Genomic DNA, 16,086 nt, shown 5'->3' with positions numbered 1-16,086 from the left:
GTCTTACCGCACATCCGTATGTGTTGGAAATCCTTGTGGAGCATTTGTACCTTGCGCTCCATTTATTGGTGATGATTTTACACTAATGAACGACATGTTGCGAGAACTGTGGAAGAGTTCTTGGATGAAACGAGCGATTCATGCTATGGGTGCCCTGCTGGAAGCCCTGGTTTGAATCGTGTTGGGACCTGCTTGGGAAAAAAGCCTGTGAGCACCATCCAGAGACCCTACAGGACCTACGGAACGCCCTCCTGGAGGAATGGGATATTGTTCATCGACAGGAGCATGCCTGAAAGGTTGAATGCCGTCACTGGTGCAAGAGGTGGCAATACACGCTTTGGAAGACGCGAACAAAGGTATCCGAGATCGTCTGCGGAGTCTGTGAAGTAACGTGTCAAGTGTACCTTCAAAATGGACGTGCATTGCCTTTATGAGCTTACTCAAAATTTCCTTGAAGTGTGCCTCACTCGCTTGTTGTTGTTGTTGTGGTCTTCAGTCCTGAGACCGGTTTGATGCAGCTCTCCCTGCTACTCTATCCTGTGCAAGCTTCTTCATCTCCCAGTACCCACTGCAACCCACATCCTTCTGAATCTGCTTAGTGTATTGATCTCTTGGTCTCCCTCTACGATTTTTACCCTTCACGCTGCCCTCCAATGCTAAATTTGTGATCCCTTGATGCCTCAAAACATGTCCTACCAACCGATCCCTTCTTCTAGTTAAGTTGTGCCACAAACTTCTCTTCTCCCCAATCCTATTCAATACCTCCTCATTAGTCACGTGATCTACCCACCTTATCTTCAGCATTCTTCTGTAGCACCACATTCTCTTCTTGTCCAAACTGGTTATCGTCCATGTTTCACTTCCATACATGGCTACACTCCATACAAATACTTTCAGAAACGACTTCCTGACACTTAAATCTATACTCGATGTTAACAAATTTCTCTTCTTCAGAAACGATTTCCTTGCCATTGCCAGTCTACATTTTATATCCTCTCTACTTCGACCATCATCAGTTATTTTACTCCATAAATAGCAAAACTCCTTTACTACTTTAAGTGTCTCATTTCCTAATCTAATCCCCTCAGCATCACCCGATTTAATTTGACTACATTCCATTATCCTCGTTTTGCTTTTGTTGATGTTCATCTTATATCCTCCTTTCAAGACACTGTCCATTCCGTTCAACTGCTCTTCCAAGTCCTTTGCTGTCTCTGACAGAATTACAATGTCATCGGCGAACCTCAAAGTTTTTACTTCTTCTCCATGAATTTTAATACCTACTCCGAATTTTTCTTTTGTTTCCTTTACTGCTTGCTCAATATACAGATTGAATAACATCGGGGAGAGGCTACAACCCTGTCTCACCCCTTTCCCAACCACTGCTTCCCTTACATGTCCCTCGACTCTTGTAACTGCCATCTGGTTTCTGTATAAATTGTAAATAGCCTTTCGCTCCCTGTATTTTACCCCTCCCACCTTCAGAATTTGAAAGAGAGTACTCTAGTTAACATTGTCAAAAGCTTTCTCTAAGTCTACAAATGCTAGAAACGTAGGTTTGCCTTTTCTTAATCTTTCTTCTAAGATAAGTCGTAAGGTTAGTATTGCCTCACGTGTTCCAACATTTCTACGGAATCCAAACTGATCTTCCCCGAGGTCCGCTTCTACCAGTTTTTCCATTCGTCTATAAAGAATTCGCGTTAGTATTTTGCAGCTGTGACTTATTAAACTGATAGTTCGGTAATTTTCACATCTGTCAACACCTGCTTTCTTTGGTATTGGAATTATTATATTCTTCTTGAAGTCTGTGGGTATTTCGCCTGTCTCATACATCTTGCTCACCAGATGGTAGAGTTTTGTCATGACTGGCTCTCCCAAGGCCATCAGTAGTTCTAATGGAATGTTGTCTACTCCCGGGGCCTTGTTTCGACTCAGGTCTTTCAGTGCTCTGTCAAACTCTTCACGCAGTATCTTATCTCCCATTTCATCTTCATCTACATCCTCTTCCATTTCCATAATATTGTCCTCAAGTACATCGCCCTTGTATAAACCCTCTATATACTCCTTCCACCTTTCTGCCTTCCCTTCTTTGCTTAGAACTGGGTTGCCATCTGAGCTCTTGATATTCATACAAGTGGTTCTCTTCTCTCCAAAGGTCTCTTTAATTTTCCTGTAGGCAGTATCTATCTTACCCCTAGTGAGACAAGCCTCTACATCCTTACATTTGTCCTCCAGCCATCCCTGTTTAGCCATTTTGCACTTTCTGTCGATCTCATTTTTGAGACCTTTGTATTCCCTTTTGCCTGCTTCATTTACTGCATTTTTATATTTTCTCCTTTCATCAATTAAATTCAATATTTCTTCTGTTACCCAAGGATTTCTATTAGCCCTCGTCTTTTTACCGACTTGATCCTCTGCTGATTTCACTACTTCATCCCTCAGAGCTACCCATTCTTCTTCTACTGTATTTCTTTCCCCCATTCCTGTCAATTGTTCCCTTATGCTCTCCCTGAAACTCTCTACAACCTCTGGTTCTTTCAGTTTATCCAGGTCCCATCTCCTTAAATTCCCACCTTTTTGCAGTTTTTTCAGTTTGAATCTGCAGTTCATAACCAATAGATTGTGGTCAGAATCCACATCTGCCCCTGGAAATGTCTTACAATTTAAAACCTGGTTCCTAAATGTCTGTCTTACCATTATATAATCTATCTGATACCTATTAGTATCTCCAGGATTCTTCCAGGTATACAACCTTCTTTTATGATTCTTGAACCAAGTGTTAGCTATGATTAAGTTATGCTCTGTGCAAAATTCTACAAGGCGGCTTCCTCTTTCATTTCTTCCCCCCCAATCCATATTCACCTACTATGTTTCCTTCTCTCCCTTTTCCTACACTCGAATTCCAGTCACCCATGACTATTAAAATTTCGTCTCCCTTCACTACCTGAATAATTTCTTTAATCTCGTCATACATTTCATCAATTTCTTCATCATCAGCAGAGCTAGTTGGCATATAAACTTGTACTACTGTAGTAGGCATGGGCTTTGTGTCTATCTTGGCCACAATAATGCGTTCACTATGCTGTTTGTAGTAGCTAACCCGCACTCCTATTTTTTTATTCATTATTAAACCTACTCCTGCATTACCCCTATTTGATTTTGTATTTATAACCCTGTAATCACCTGACCAAAAGTCTTGTTCCTCCTGCCACCGAACTTCACTAATTCCCACTATATCTAACTTTAACCTATCCATTTCCCTTTTTAAATTTTCTAACCGACCTGCCCGATTAAGGGATCTGACATTCCACGCTACGATCCGTAGAATGCCAGTTTTCTTTCTCCTGATAACGACGTCCTCTTGAGTAGTCCCCGCCCGGAGATCCGAATGGGGGACTATTTTACCTCCGGAATATTTTACCCAAGAGGACGCCATCATCATTTAATCATACAGTAAAGCTGCATGTCCTCGGGAAAAATTACGGCTGTAGTTTCCCCTTGCTTTCAGCCGTTCGCAGTACCAGAACAGCAAGGCCGTTTTGGTTAATGTTACAAGGCCAGATCAGTCAATCATCCAGACTGTTGCCCCTGCAACTACTGAAAAGGCTGCTGCCCCTCCTCAGGAACCACATGTTTGTCTGGCCTCTCAACAGATACCCCTCCGTTGTGGTTGCACCTACGGTACGGCCATCTGTATCGCTGAGGCACGCAAACCTCCCCACCAACGGCAAGGTCCATGGTTCATGGGGGAAGCTCACTCGCTTAACTTGTTAAATTTGTTTATAATCGTCTTCCTTTTTCACTGCTGGACACTTAGATGGAAGCGTATCGCAATATTCTGTCATAAAATAGTGGATTAGCGTCATAAATTTAAAATAAATTTCCAGTTTAGTAAGAAATTGAAGTGTTGCGTTTTTGGTGCCAGTCAGTGTTTTTGATATACTAATTACCCTTCATAAGCGTTTACAACGGGAAAGCCCTTTTCATTTTAGGAGTAGGAAAATGGCTAAGAACAATAGCAACGCTCTAATCGCCGCACTATGGCTAGCCGCATAATCAGAACTTTCCCAGCATGCCCAACTGGGTCAACGAACTCTTGCTCTAAACCCGCCGATCTCTGATGAGTAGAATCACTTTTCGTCTCTAACCATGAGCTCAGAGAATTCAGATGCACATATTTACACCTCGGCAACAAAGTATTTTTCCAAATTTCTTCAGTCACAGGAAACGACTACATCTTCCTCTGGCTGGATAAATGCCACTCCAAATTTTTAACGAGCACTACACTAGCTGTTTTCTACGATAGTTTATTGGATTTAGACTGCAGTAACTACGGCTGCACTCATTTTGCATATGAGAAGTGGATACCAGAAGGGCCTTAAAACAGAAACTACATCTGTTTGTTCATCACTAGTGTATGATAGTTAACCACAAAAAAAAACTTCTTTGTAAACTGAACAATATCATTAAGCGCTATCACCTTACTAGTATGCTTCAGAACCAAAGATTGATGTCTGTCTTCCGAAAAAGGGGCCTTTTGAAAAAAAAAAAATACTTGCATCAGGATAGTCAGCTTTCGTCATTACTCTATTATAATGTTTCCAAACTGTGTTCTGTGAGAAGTCAATAAGTGTTCAGCAAAAAAACTATTAACAACATGGCATGCTTTTTCATCATTTTGACAATACCGATTATTTTTAATTTTATTATGATTTGTACATTATTAGTTATGATTTGAAATTGAATTAATTACTGAATAAAACAAGTTCTTTAGAATTTTTTAATTGGCCTTCAAAATAAGCTAAGTGTTCCATCAAAGTACCACAATTCACAAAGTATTCTGTCAGAGGAAAAGTTTGTGAACCTGTACTCTGGAACATCTACACTAACTGTGAGTCACGGGAGATTTATGAGTGCAAACAACATTATTTATGCCCAAAGGACTATATCTGAAGATGATCAGTGGACTTATCAGAAGTGATTTCGTTACACTACACAGGTAGTCACCAGAACACCATAAACGTGTGAGCCTTTCACTTAGAGACGCTCTGAGCACTATGGGACTTAACAGCTGTGGTCATCAGTCCCCTAGAACTTAGAACTACTTAAACCTAACTAACCTAAGGACATCACACACATCAATGCCCTAGGCAGGATTCGAACCTGCAACCGTAGCAGTCGCGCGGTTCCGGACTGCGCGCCTAGAACCGCGAGACCACCGCGGCCGGCTCACTTAGAAAACGAAGAGCCAAGGAGATGGGTAAATGTTGAATGGGAAGGAGCCAACCTATTTTCACCATACAAAATAGGTAAGAGTGAAGTGATAGTCTGCTCTGCCACAAAGTGCACTGCAATGAACCAATGGGGAAATAAGTGCAAGCAATGACGACGTAAGAAAGGTGAATAGTTCAAATTATTTGAAATCCAGAGAATTTTCCATATCAGTCTGGAAACTGTCTAACTGCACAAAGCAAGTGTGTGCAGCTCAAAATGTTTCTGAGCAAATGATCACAACCCCAGCGGATGAGTTCCCCTTTGATCAGTGTAGCATCACATAGCATTAGATGCAAAGTAGCTGCAGAGTGAGACAAATGTAGAGGATCTTTTGCAGAAACACAACATGAAGGAAGAAAGAAAGAAAGAAAGACAGAACGGAAGAAAACCTGGGGTTTAATATCCCATCGGCAACGAGGTCTTTAGAGACAGAACATGACCATGGACAAGGAATGAGATCCATTGATCATTTAGCGGGAACCATCCAAACATTCATCTTTAACCACTCGAGGAAAGCATGGAAAACCTAAATCTGGAGATGGAAAAAATGGATTTGAACTATGCTCCTCCAACATGCAAGTCTGGTATGCTAGGTTGTTCAGTCTCCTAACTGAGAGCTACGTATAGCTTTCGACAACCAACTACTCCCCTCCTTATCAGGTGTGATGAAGTTGAATAACTCATGAAAGAAGTCAACAAGCAACCACAAATCAAATGGCAAACAGCAGATGCTATACCATATATGAAAAATCCTCCAATCATCTAAAAATTTGTTATTTCTAGATGCAGAAGAGCTCTCGTAATTGGAGGCTACAAAATTCATAGTATGTCCCAATGTGCTGCAGAGCTACAGAGAACCATTAGTTTACCTGGACAAAGAGGAATGAAGCGTACTACTATAAACTAAAAATACAGTTCTAATAAATGATGGTTCAATCCAAGTCAGTGACTACAGAAATAATGCTGTTTACTTTAGCTTTTCAGACTCGAAAAGCAAAGTGAGCAAGACGTAAACAAAACCTATGCTCCTAAGTACGTATTTTCTGCTTGATATCATGACTCAATTTTTGACCATTGTTGTTGAAGGTGCTCCACTGGATAATCACAACTGTGTGAGGACCCAAGATGATATTGAAATAATACCCAAAACTAGTCTACAAATTTGTACTTGTAATAAACATGATTGTAATGTACGATTCTGCAGCTTCCTACATCTAATTATGTGCAAAATGAAATTTGTTGGAGAGGGAAAAAAATCAAGATGAAAAATCCAAAATTAGGCAGATATCTGGGAAGCCTGCAGTACATTCTACTGAAAATCTCAACTGAAGTTGTTTGATTTTGCCTCCTCATACATACATTAGCTTTAACTGTGCTAAGTAGATGACATTAAAATGATGAAGGCCTTTTAATTTTGCTGTTATGAGTTTGCAGTCATTGGTGAAAATGAAAACCTCATAGACAATCATGGTCACATGTCACAACCCATCATTCCATCTAACACAGCAGCACTCAGACCATAATGCAGCTTATACCTGTAATTTAATTGCATATTGGTTTACATGATTGCAAGCATCAAGTTGAAAGTCAGTTACAGGTACTGATTAAACAACAATAAAGTATTGTGAAACAGTGAAGAAGTGTTATATGCTTGATTTAGTAACAAATCCTTTTCATTTGACAGTGTCCAACTCCTCAGCTGCTATTTGGACTTTGTGTAACTTTTCTTCAGTGTGATACTTTTTCACAAAAATTTAAATGACTTTGTTACTGAAGACAGTGGATGCACACATTGTATGCAGGATTAAAATTACAATGCCGAGTTTCCATGACAAGGCATCTTCCAATGATCTAAACATTATTTTCAGCAGTTACGAGGATTTTTATTTATTTTGGGTTATGAGCTCTAGTCAAGAGGTCTAATACTACAACATACCGACTGAGTGTGGTGCTAGAATAGTAAGACACTTGACTATTATTCAGGAAGAAGGCTATTCAAATCCCTGCCCAGCCATACAGATTGTCATTGTTTGCAATTTTCCTAAATTGCATAAAGCATATGCCAGGATAATTCCTCCAGAAAAGTGCAAAGGTGACTTGTCTTCCCACCCTGACCCCCCCCCCCCCCCCAACATATTAAGTGATGTAGCACTTAACTTTTTACCTGTAGTATATAAACTACAAATAAGAAGAGAAATTTAATACTCCTTACAGGCAGCCTATGGTGAAAATAGTTCAGTGTAATTGTTTTGCAAAAATATCACCTCAAGAACAACTCTGAAAAACAGACCAATCACACCTACATTCTACTCCTATTCAGTTCTAGGGACTATGAACTTTTAGAATGATGGAAGGTGAAAGATAAACGAAAGGCATTCACTGATAGTTGGCATCTTAATAGTTTACAAGTTGGCTTCATAAATATGTCATTTTGTTAAATTAGTTTTCACAAATTCATCATTATTTTGTTAAATTATTTGTGCAAGTGCTGTGTGTGAAAAATATTTCTGAAGAATGCAGTTTCCCAATAGATATAGATGTTATTACTTTAAGCATATTGTACTGACAACAGAATTATTATTACCCAACAGAGTGTATTACACCCTATATTTTCTTTTACTATATTACTTGTCATATTCACTAGACACTGCTCATAAATTTTCGTAGTAATAGCTGTGTGTTTCTCCCTTTAATCAATTCACTGACTGCATTGTCAACATCTTGTAATACACACAGAGAATTTGTGTTATCCCCTTTCTTTTTATGAATCACCGTGACATCTAGAAGTACATACAAAAGAATGCCTTCCAGTCAGCATACAGTGGACAAAACTGTTTCGACCTTCAGAAACTTCTTCAGTGGGAAAATTATTTATATGGATTACTGTTCCAAGTACTTACTCATTTTCATCAATGAGTTATCCCTTACAGGTCTGAACCCAGTCAGTATAGCCTTTCACCTAGGAGAGAAAGTTCAGACACTTCCACCCATGTGCTATGTTATCAAAGACAGAACACTATGTTCCCAAATAGTTGAAGTACTAGACTTTGTTTAGTCCTTGACATCTACAATTCCCCCCCCCCCCCCCCCCAACCCCCTTTTTTTCCAAATGCACTAAGTGTGCAGGCCTGATACCTCTGCAGATGACTAACAGTGAAAAAAATCACGATGAGATAAAAGCAATTGTTTAATGACTTAATAATTATTCAATGCATTAAGGTAGATGAAAATTTAATTGTGATAGAGGAAAGGAATTCATCGGTCAAAAACAGATGACTAGGAAAAATAGTAAAAAAATATGGACAAGGAGAAAAGGAATGAAAGGGGAAGCTGACTGATAGAATTTTTGCTAGAGCACAATTTAATCATTGGTTACACTTGATTTAAGAATCACGAATGAAGGATGTATATGTAGGAACACCTAGAGGCAACAAGGCGATTCAGGTGGATTACGTAATGGTAAGACAGATTTCGAAGCCAGATTCTAAATGGAAAAATATTCCCAGCAGCAGATATGGGCTCTGACAGGCAAAGTGAAGCTAAAGACATTGCACAGAAGTAGGAAATAAGGGATGTAGCCTAGAGAGGTTGAAATGGTCTGAGGTTTTTGAGAGTTTCTAAGGGAGCACTTGGCAAAAACTAATCAAAACAAGGGAAAGGAAAGATGAACAGGTAGTGTTTTGAAACTGAAGAGTGACTGACACAAAAGAAAGAGGGTCTGCTAAAACTGGACGGATCCAGTAAGGGAAATTAATTATAAAATAATGCTCATTAAACACACACAGTAGAGGCATAAAAGGTGACACCAAACCTAAAAACTGGAGAAAAGGGGGGGGGGGGGGGGCGGACAGTCATGGGGTCACAGACAGAGAAGACTGTAAAAGAAGTCTCAACATCAAAAGACCTGATAAACCAATATTAAACGATCTTAGGAAAGCTGACCGAAAAGTGTAAAAATATACAGAAGAGCTAATAACAGAAAATCAACTAAGACAACATTGTGGATAGGGAAGTAGATAAATATGGGATGCATACAGCACGGCTTTGAAAGATTCAAGTCAAAACAAGGTGTCTGGAGTAATTGAGATTCTCTCAGAATTATTAAGATCTTTGATGATAAAACTGTCCTATCTAGTATGTACAATACAGGTGAAAGTGCATTTAAACCAAACAATAAATATGTCAATATTACCGACAAAAAAGTTTAAAAAGTCATGGTTGCAAAATGCTAATACATCATCTACAGAAGAACAGAACAACTGTTAAATCTTGATCTGGGGAAAATCTGTTTGGTTCTGGGGAAATGTAGGGCCATGCAATACAATACCACCAGTACAGCATTGTTAAAAGATCAGTTACAAAAAGACAAAATCACATTTATAGCATTTGTTGGTTTAGAAAATGCTTCTGGGAATGTCTACTAATATATTCTTTTAAACTGTCAAGTTATCATGCATAAAATTCTTGGAGCAAAGTTATGATTTTTATGTAAACTAGATTGCAGTTGTAAGAGAAAGAACATGAAAGGAAAGCATATTTGAGATGGGAGCGAGAATGTTGTAGCCTATCCCTGATGTCATTCAATCTGTAGACTGAGCAAGTAGTGAAGGAACTAAGAAACAGTTTGGAAAAGTTATGGGAGAAGTAACGAAATCTCTCAGGTTTATTGATGACATAGTAACACCTGTTTTGTATAACCGATATTGTCTTGTATACACATTAAAAATCAAGTCATGTGATGCCAGATAAACATTAGAAGATGAGACACTTAATGAGTTATATATATTTTTACTATTTGGGCAGCAAGAAAAGATTTTCTAGAAAAGAGGGAAACATTAATTTCAAATGTAAATTTAAAAGGTAGGAACTATTTGCCTGTAATATGGCCTTATATGGGAGCAAAATGTAGATGGTTAACAGGACCGATATGAAGAGGAAAGACGTTTTTGAAATGGGGTGTTACAAAATAATGCTTGGGATCAGATGGGTAGATCAGGTAAGTAGTGATGAGGTATTGAACAAATTTGGGAGGAAAAGAGTCCTGTGGCACAGCTTGACTAAATGACAGATACGCTGACAGGAAACATTCTGAGGCACCAAGGAATATTTATTTTGGTAATGGCAAGGAGACACCAAGGCCCGAATAATGTAAGCAGTTTCAGATGAATATAGTTTGCAACAGTTACACATTGATGAATAGACTGTCACGAGACGGACTAGTGTTGAGAGCTAAATCAAGTCAGTCTTTGCACTGAAGATTAATGAGCTATACAAAGAAGGCAACTGTGTAAATCACAGGTCGCAAAATTCTGAAAGATACATAAAGGTACATACATCAGAATAACACTTAGATTTACTTCATACAATAGTCCATTACATGATTTCTGTTTCTACCTGTGTCTTCTTTTGGTCCGCAGTCCCACTTTGCACGAACGATTTTTAAAGACAGCTTGAGTCACAGTTAATTTTGGCAACTCATAGAACATGAACTATCCAGTAAAATACTGCACCATATCCATAAAAATGACAGCTGACTACAATAAAACTCTCCATGCAATAATCTGCTCATTAACAGTATCAGTGTGCCCTGTAGTAGCTCCTTGTCATAAATGTGTTACATTCAAACTGAACACAAACTACCTGGCTCCAACATATTTCCCACTTGCCAGCTGTTAGGATGTGAAGATAAATCATCAGAAGATGAATTTAGCACTCAACACCCATTTAAAATTTACATGGATGTAGTGGCATACACTTTTAGAATGTGTTCACTGTACCTGTGACAGCATCACATGTGAATATTTTATCTACATATATACTCCATAGGCCACCTTATAGTGTGTGGCAGATGGTACTTTGTGTACCACTGTCAGTTCCCCCTTTTCAGGTTCGAGCCAGGCATGGTTCGTGGATAAACTACTGCTGGTAAGCCTCCATATGGGTTCAAATCTCTCAAATTTTATCTTCACGGCCTTTCCGGAAGTGGGAGGCAGCAATACACTGATTGACTCTTCTAGGCGTGTACACTCAAGAATTTTAACAGTAGACCATACCACACTGCAGAACGCCTCTCTTGCAACGCCTGCCACGGAGTTGACTGAGCATCTCTGTGACACTTTTGCACCTACTAAATGAACCTGTAAAGAAATGTATTGCTCTTTTTAGGATCTTCTCATTTTCTCTATCAATACTATCTGGTGCGTACCCCGAATGATAAGCAGTATTCAAGTCCTGGTTGAATAAGTGTTTTACAAACTACTTCCTTTGTTGCTGAACTTAATTTCCTTAGGATTCTTTTAATGAATGTTAGTCTGGCATCTGCCTTACCCATTATCAATTTTATGTTGTCACTGTATTTCAGGTTGCTACATATGCATACCCCTTGGTATTTTATGGAGATACCAACTCCCAGTGATTGTTCTGAAATCATGTGATCATACTTTAAAGGATATTTCCGGCTATGTATTTGCAATATGTTACATTTGGGTCACCAAGGATCAATTGTCATTCCCTACATCAATGTCGATTCTCTGCAGGCCTTTCTGCATTTCACTAGAAGTTTCTCTGTATACAACAGTATCATACCCGAAAATCTTCATGGAACTTGTGACGTTATCTACTGGAATGTATATAGGGTGTTACAAAAAGGTACGACCAAACTTTCAGGAAACGTTCCTCACACACAAAGAAAGAAAATATGTTATGTGGACATGTGTCCGGAAACGTTCACTTTCCATGTTAGAGCTCATTTTAGTATTCTCTTCAAATCACATTAATCATGGAATGGAAACACACAGCAACAGAACGTACCAGCGTGACTTCAAACACTTTGTTACAGGAAATATTCAAAACATCCTCCATTAGCGTAGAAACATGCATCCACCCTCTGTCGCATGAATCCCTGATGCGCTGATGCAGCCCTGGAGAACGGTGTGTTGTATCACAGCCATCCACAATACGAGCACGAAGAGTCTCTACATTTGGTACTGGGGTTGCATAGACAAGAGCTTTCAAATGCCCCCATACATGAAAATCAAGAGGGTTGAAGTCAGGAGAGCGTGGAGGCCATGGAATTGGTCCGCCTCTACCAATCCATCGGTCACCGAATCAGTTGTTGAGAAGCGTACAAACACTTCGACTGAAATGTGCAGGAGCTCCATCGTGCATGAACCACATGTTGTGTCGTACTTGTAAAGGCACATGTCCTAGCAGCACAGGTAGAGTATCCCGTATGAAATCATGATAACGTGCTCCATTGAGCGTAGGTGGACGAAACTAAAATGAGCTCTAACATGGAAATTAAGCATTTCCGGACACATGTCCGCATAACATCTTTTCTTTATTTGTGTGTGATGAATGTTTCCTGAAAGTTTGGCCATACCTTTTTGCAACACCCTGTATAGTGAAAAGTAACAGTTCAACGCTCCCCTTGTTTATCTCCCAATCAATGTGATACATCTTTTTGTGGCATGCGCATATACGCTGAAACTACCTGGTTGCACCTGCAGCGAGTAGTACGTAAAAATTTTATAATTGGACATGGTTTCCTTGCATCACCCAAAAGTTGGTCTCACTACCATTGACAACAATCACTGAATATAATGGTCAAGCTGATTTAAATAACACAGCGCTTTATTTCTAGCAAACTTTGAACAGGCTTCACCAGTCAGTTGTAAAGGACACTAAAATTTAGCATGGACACCGAACCATGGTAAAACTGACAATAAAACAGTTATCCCTTCATATTCACCAGTTGCTATAGAAGACAGTGCAGTATACCTTCACCTATTTGAAACTATCTACATTTCAAATCATTCCAAACCGGAGTTATGATTAACATTACTAAAAGAAAGCCTGACAGTCTGTATTTGTTTAAACGGATTGGGAAAAAACCATAGCAGACCCTCAAAATGCTACTGTGTGTTTTTAACACCATGTGTGCTAAGAAGATTTCTTAGATTTCGTTCAAATACTTTATATGATCAGTTAACTTCTTTTCTGGAGATTGGAAGGTTACAATGCATGCTAGGTCTGTGTCATCAATGGCCCCTAGCATTGATTTTCACATGTAATGAAATGGCACATTAACTTTACTTTCAACAATGCTTTGTGGTATCAAAGATTGCTATGCCCCCATTTACAGCTCATACGCTGTAATTCCACTCATAGACAACTTTCAAACAAAAAAAACTAAAATTTGCAACCACTATGTAATACAATACTATATAAATTGAAGAACTTTCCAAATAATAAATGACGAGTACAGGGTACCTACAAAAGCAGTTACTTTTTATAGCAATATAATGAGCTTCTATGGGATGACTGAAGTTTTGCAGATCCTGAAGCATCATCAGTGGACATGTGAAATGTGTTTTCTGCAAACATGTTACCATAACACATGAATCTAACTGCAGCCCAATCAAAGCCTTTTTTTTACAACACAATGCATCTGTACAATAACGCTTAATGCAATTTCAGGTACAGTACAGTAAGCTAAATATGTGTCAAGTAGGCTGTATAGCCCCAGGTGCAATGTTACTTCACAATATTAAAAACACAAAGGCAATGAATGGTTAAAATATCTGTAATGGCTGAAAAAGCTATGTAAAAACAAAATTGTAAAATAAATGGTTTTGTGTTTGGTGGATTGAGAAAGAGGGATTTCTAACAAGAAACTTTATCTGAATTACCAATTGACTAACGCATTAATTCCATATAGCAGACCTCTTATTCACAGTCCGAAGACATCACGGAATAACAAAGCACGTTTGTGAAGTTTTTCACATGTGAGGTTATTACATATCAGTATTTATTCAGCATGGGAAACGCAGTACATTCTATGTTCTGTCTACCTAATTTCAAACGAAAAGGATGTTAAATGCAACAATACAAGATAAACACCGCTCCATTTACATTTAAAATAAGCTATGTGAAATATACTCAGACCATGACAAATGCTAAGTGCAATGAGGAAAGACGCCTAGCGCTGCTACTACCACGTCTCCTTACATGAGTCCGAGTACAATTCAATTCAGCTAATCGCATTGCCAAAGTTTACAAACACAGCAGCAATCAGACAACTGTCTACAGGCTGTCTAAAAGTACTGCCACAATCTCGAAAGTGTCTGCTCGATGTAAACACTGATTTTCTTCTACAATAACAAAAGCTTCGTTCCGATACCCTACAATAAATCGCGACAGCCGCCTGTTATCAGGTATTTAAAACCCTGTGTTCTTGCAACCAAAGTCTCTTAACACATTTCGTATGTCTGCGCCAAACAATACTTCCAATGATGAAATTTTTTGTGATATTGTCATTTGTTAGTTGTCAAGATATCCCTACAGTGTTAACAGTGCTGCGGCGAAATAACACAGTAGCCTATACGAAACAGCTATTATCACCATGTACTAACCTTTTGGAAGACATTTTAGGTACACCGTCAAGTCCACTTCTATCACAAACTCGTTTTGTTTACGTTTTCATTTTGCATTCCGAGTAACTCCACCAAAATAATTTTTCACCTCCCGATGCTACGTCCATTCCTCCATGATTTCCATGCAGGCTGGCCAACGCAAGCACTCTGCTGTTTAATCTCAGCTCGCAAGTACGTTGACAACAAAATACCAAGACGATCCGAGTGCTCCGTTATCGAACATAAACTACCACTTAGTTGAAAGAGATTGGCATGTGTCAAAAACGACGGACTGTCAAAAGCGAGGCAGAAAATAAGAAATTTGGGAATGTAGTGTGATTATTATTACGTAATACTGTGAGTTACAACATAGAAGACGTAAATACTACACATTTCACTTTATTTACATCTGCATCAGACGTCAAATATTGTTCTCTCTATAGAGATATTTCTTTATAAGTTTTTCACAACTGTGAGCACTGTGAGTAGGCTACGGGTGTACATTTTTCTGTTCATTTTAAACTTCATTTCGTCATGGACTGATCTTTCTATACTCTTTAGTTCAGATTTTTTTTTATATATTGAAGACGACACCGAGTGTAAACTGCGAATATGCTTGTTTCCAGAATAAGTGAAACAGTAATAATGTTGTGACGATGTCACTCACGTTGCTGGGTGCATCATCATTTCGATTTTTGTGACACATCTGTGGGTGCTTATGATCCAACACTAACAACTTCTGTTTTCTGACAGAAAGATTCATTTTTCTCATCAGCGGAAGGTTCGCACCAGACTGCCGATCCAGCATTAATGTTATGGGTCGCTGTTGGTAATTAAGTGCACATGTCGAACAGGCGAGATTAATTACAGCTTCCCTTTCCCGAAGGAACTCAAGACCCAGAAGCATCGGTACTGACAAGTTATCCATTAGTGTGGCGTTTGCTGTGTTATTCAGTGATTTGGTATTTAACTAATTTGTAAATGAAAATGATAATCTTATTTTATTACATTGAGTAATTACTAAATAATTTTTCTACCGGCTAAAGATTTGATCAAGTTGCAAAAGAACTCCAAGTTAACGTCGTGTTAAAGTGTTGTCTGTAAGTTGGGGACTAGTGCAGCAGGGGATACAACCCGTCGGCTTTGAACAATGACGTCACAAGTCGCCAGAGAGCATGTATTACAGAGATGAAAGAGCTGAGGAGAATGTTGAGAAACAAAGGAATGCGAGAGAGATAAACATTGATCTTGTCAAAAGCATAAGTGTTTTTTGACTTTTTAAAAAAAAAATCTCACGAGATAGAATAAACTGATCCTACTTTATTAAGCAATATCTTGTCAAAAGCCGAGAAGCGATTGTTCTTAATGTTCTAGCTCCCTTCAGTACGTAATAAGTGTT

The 16,086-nt window shown here is 38.8% G+C and overlaps 1 protein-coding gene across 1 annotated transcript in view; it reads right to left on the bottom strand.

Annotated features, from left to right (window-relative positions):
- LOC124602690 (serine/threonine-protein kinase 3) overlaps positions 1-14,854 on the bottom strand; it is a 362,931-nt gene extending 348,077 nt beyond the window's left edge. The window contains exon 1 of the mRNA XM_047136340.1: positions 14,688-14,854. Coding sequence (XP_046992296.1) covers positions 14,688-14,701 — 14 coding nt within the window. The 5' untranslated portion in view covers positions 14,702-14,854. The remainder of the gene's footprint in view (positions 1-14,687) is intronic.
- Positions 14,855-16,086: the final 1,232 nt, after the last annotated feature.

The sequence above is a fragment of the Schistocerca americana genome, chromosome 1 (genome assembly GCF_021461395.2).
Source record: "Schistocerca americana isolate TAMUIC-IGC-003095 chromosome 1, iqSchAmer2.1, whole genome shotgun sequence".
In the NCBI taxonomy this organism is placed as follows: Eukaryota; Metazoa; Arthropoda; class Insecta; order Orthoptera; family Acrididae; genus Schistocerca; species Schistocerca americana.
This window is presented reverse-complemented; position numbering and strand designations above follow the sequence as displayed.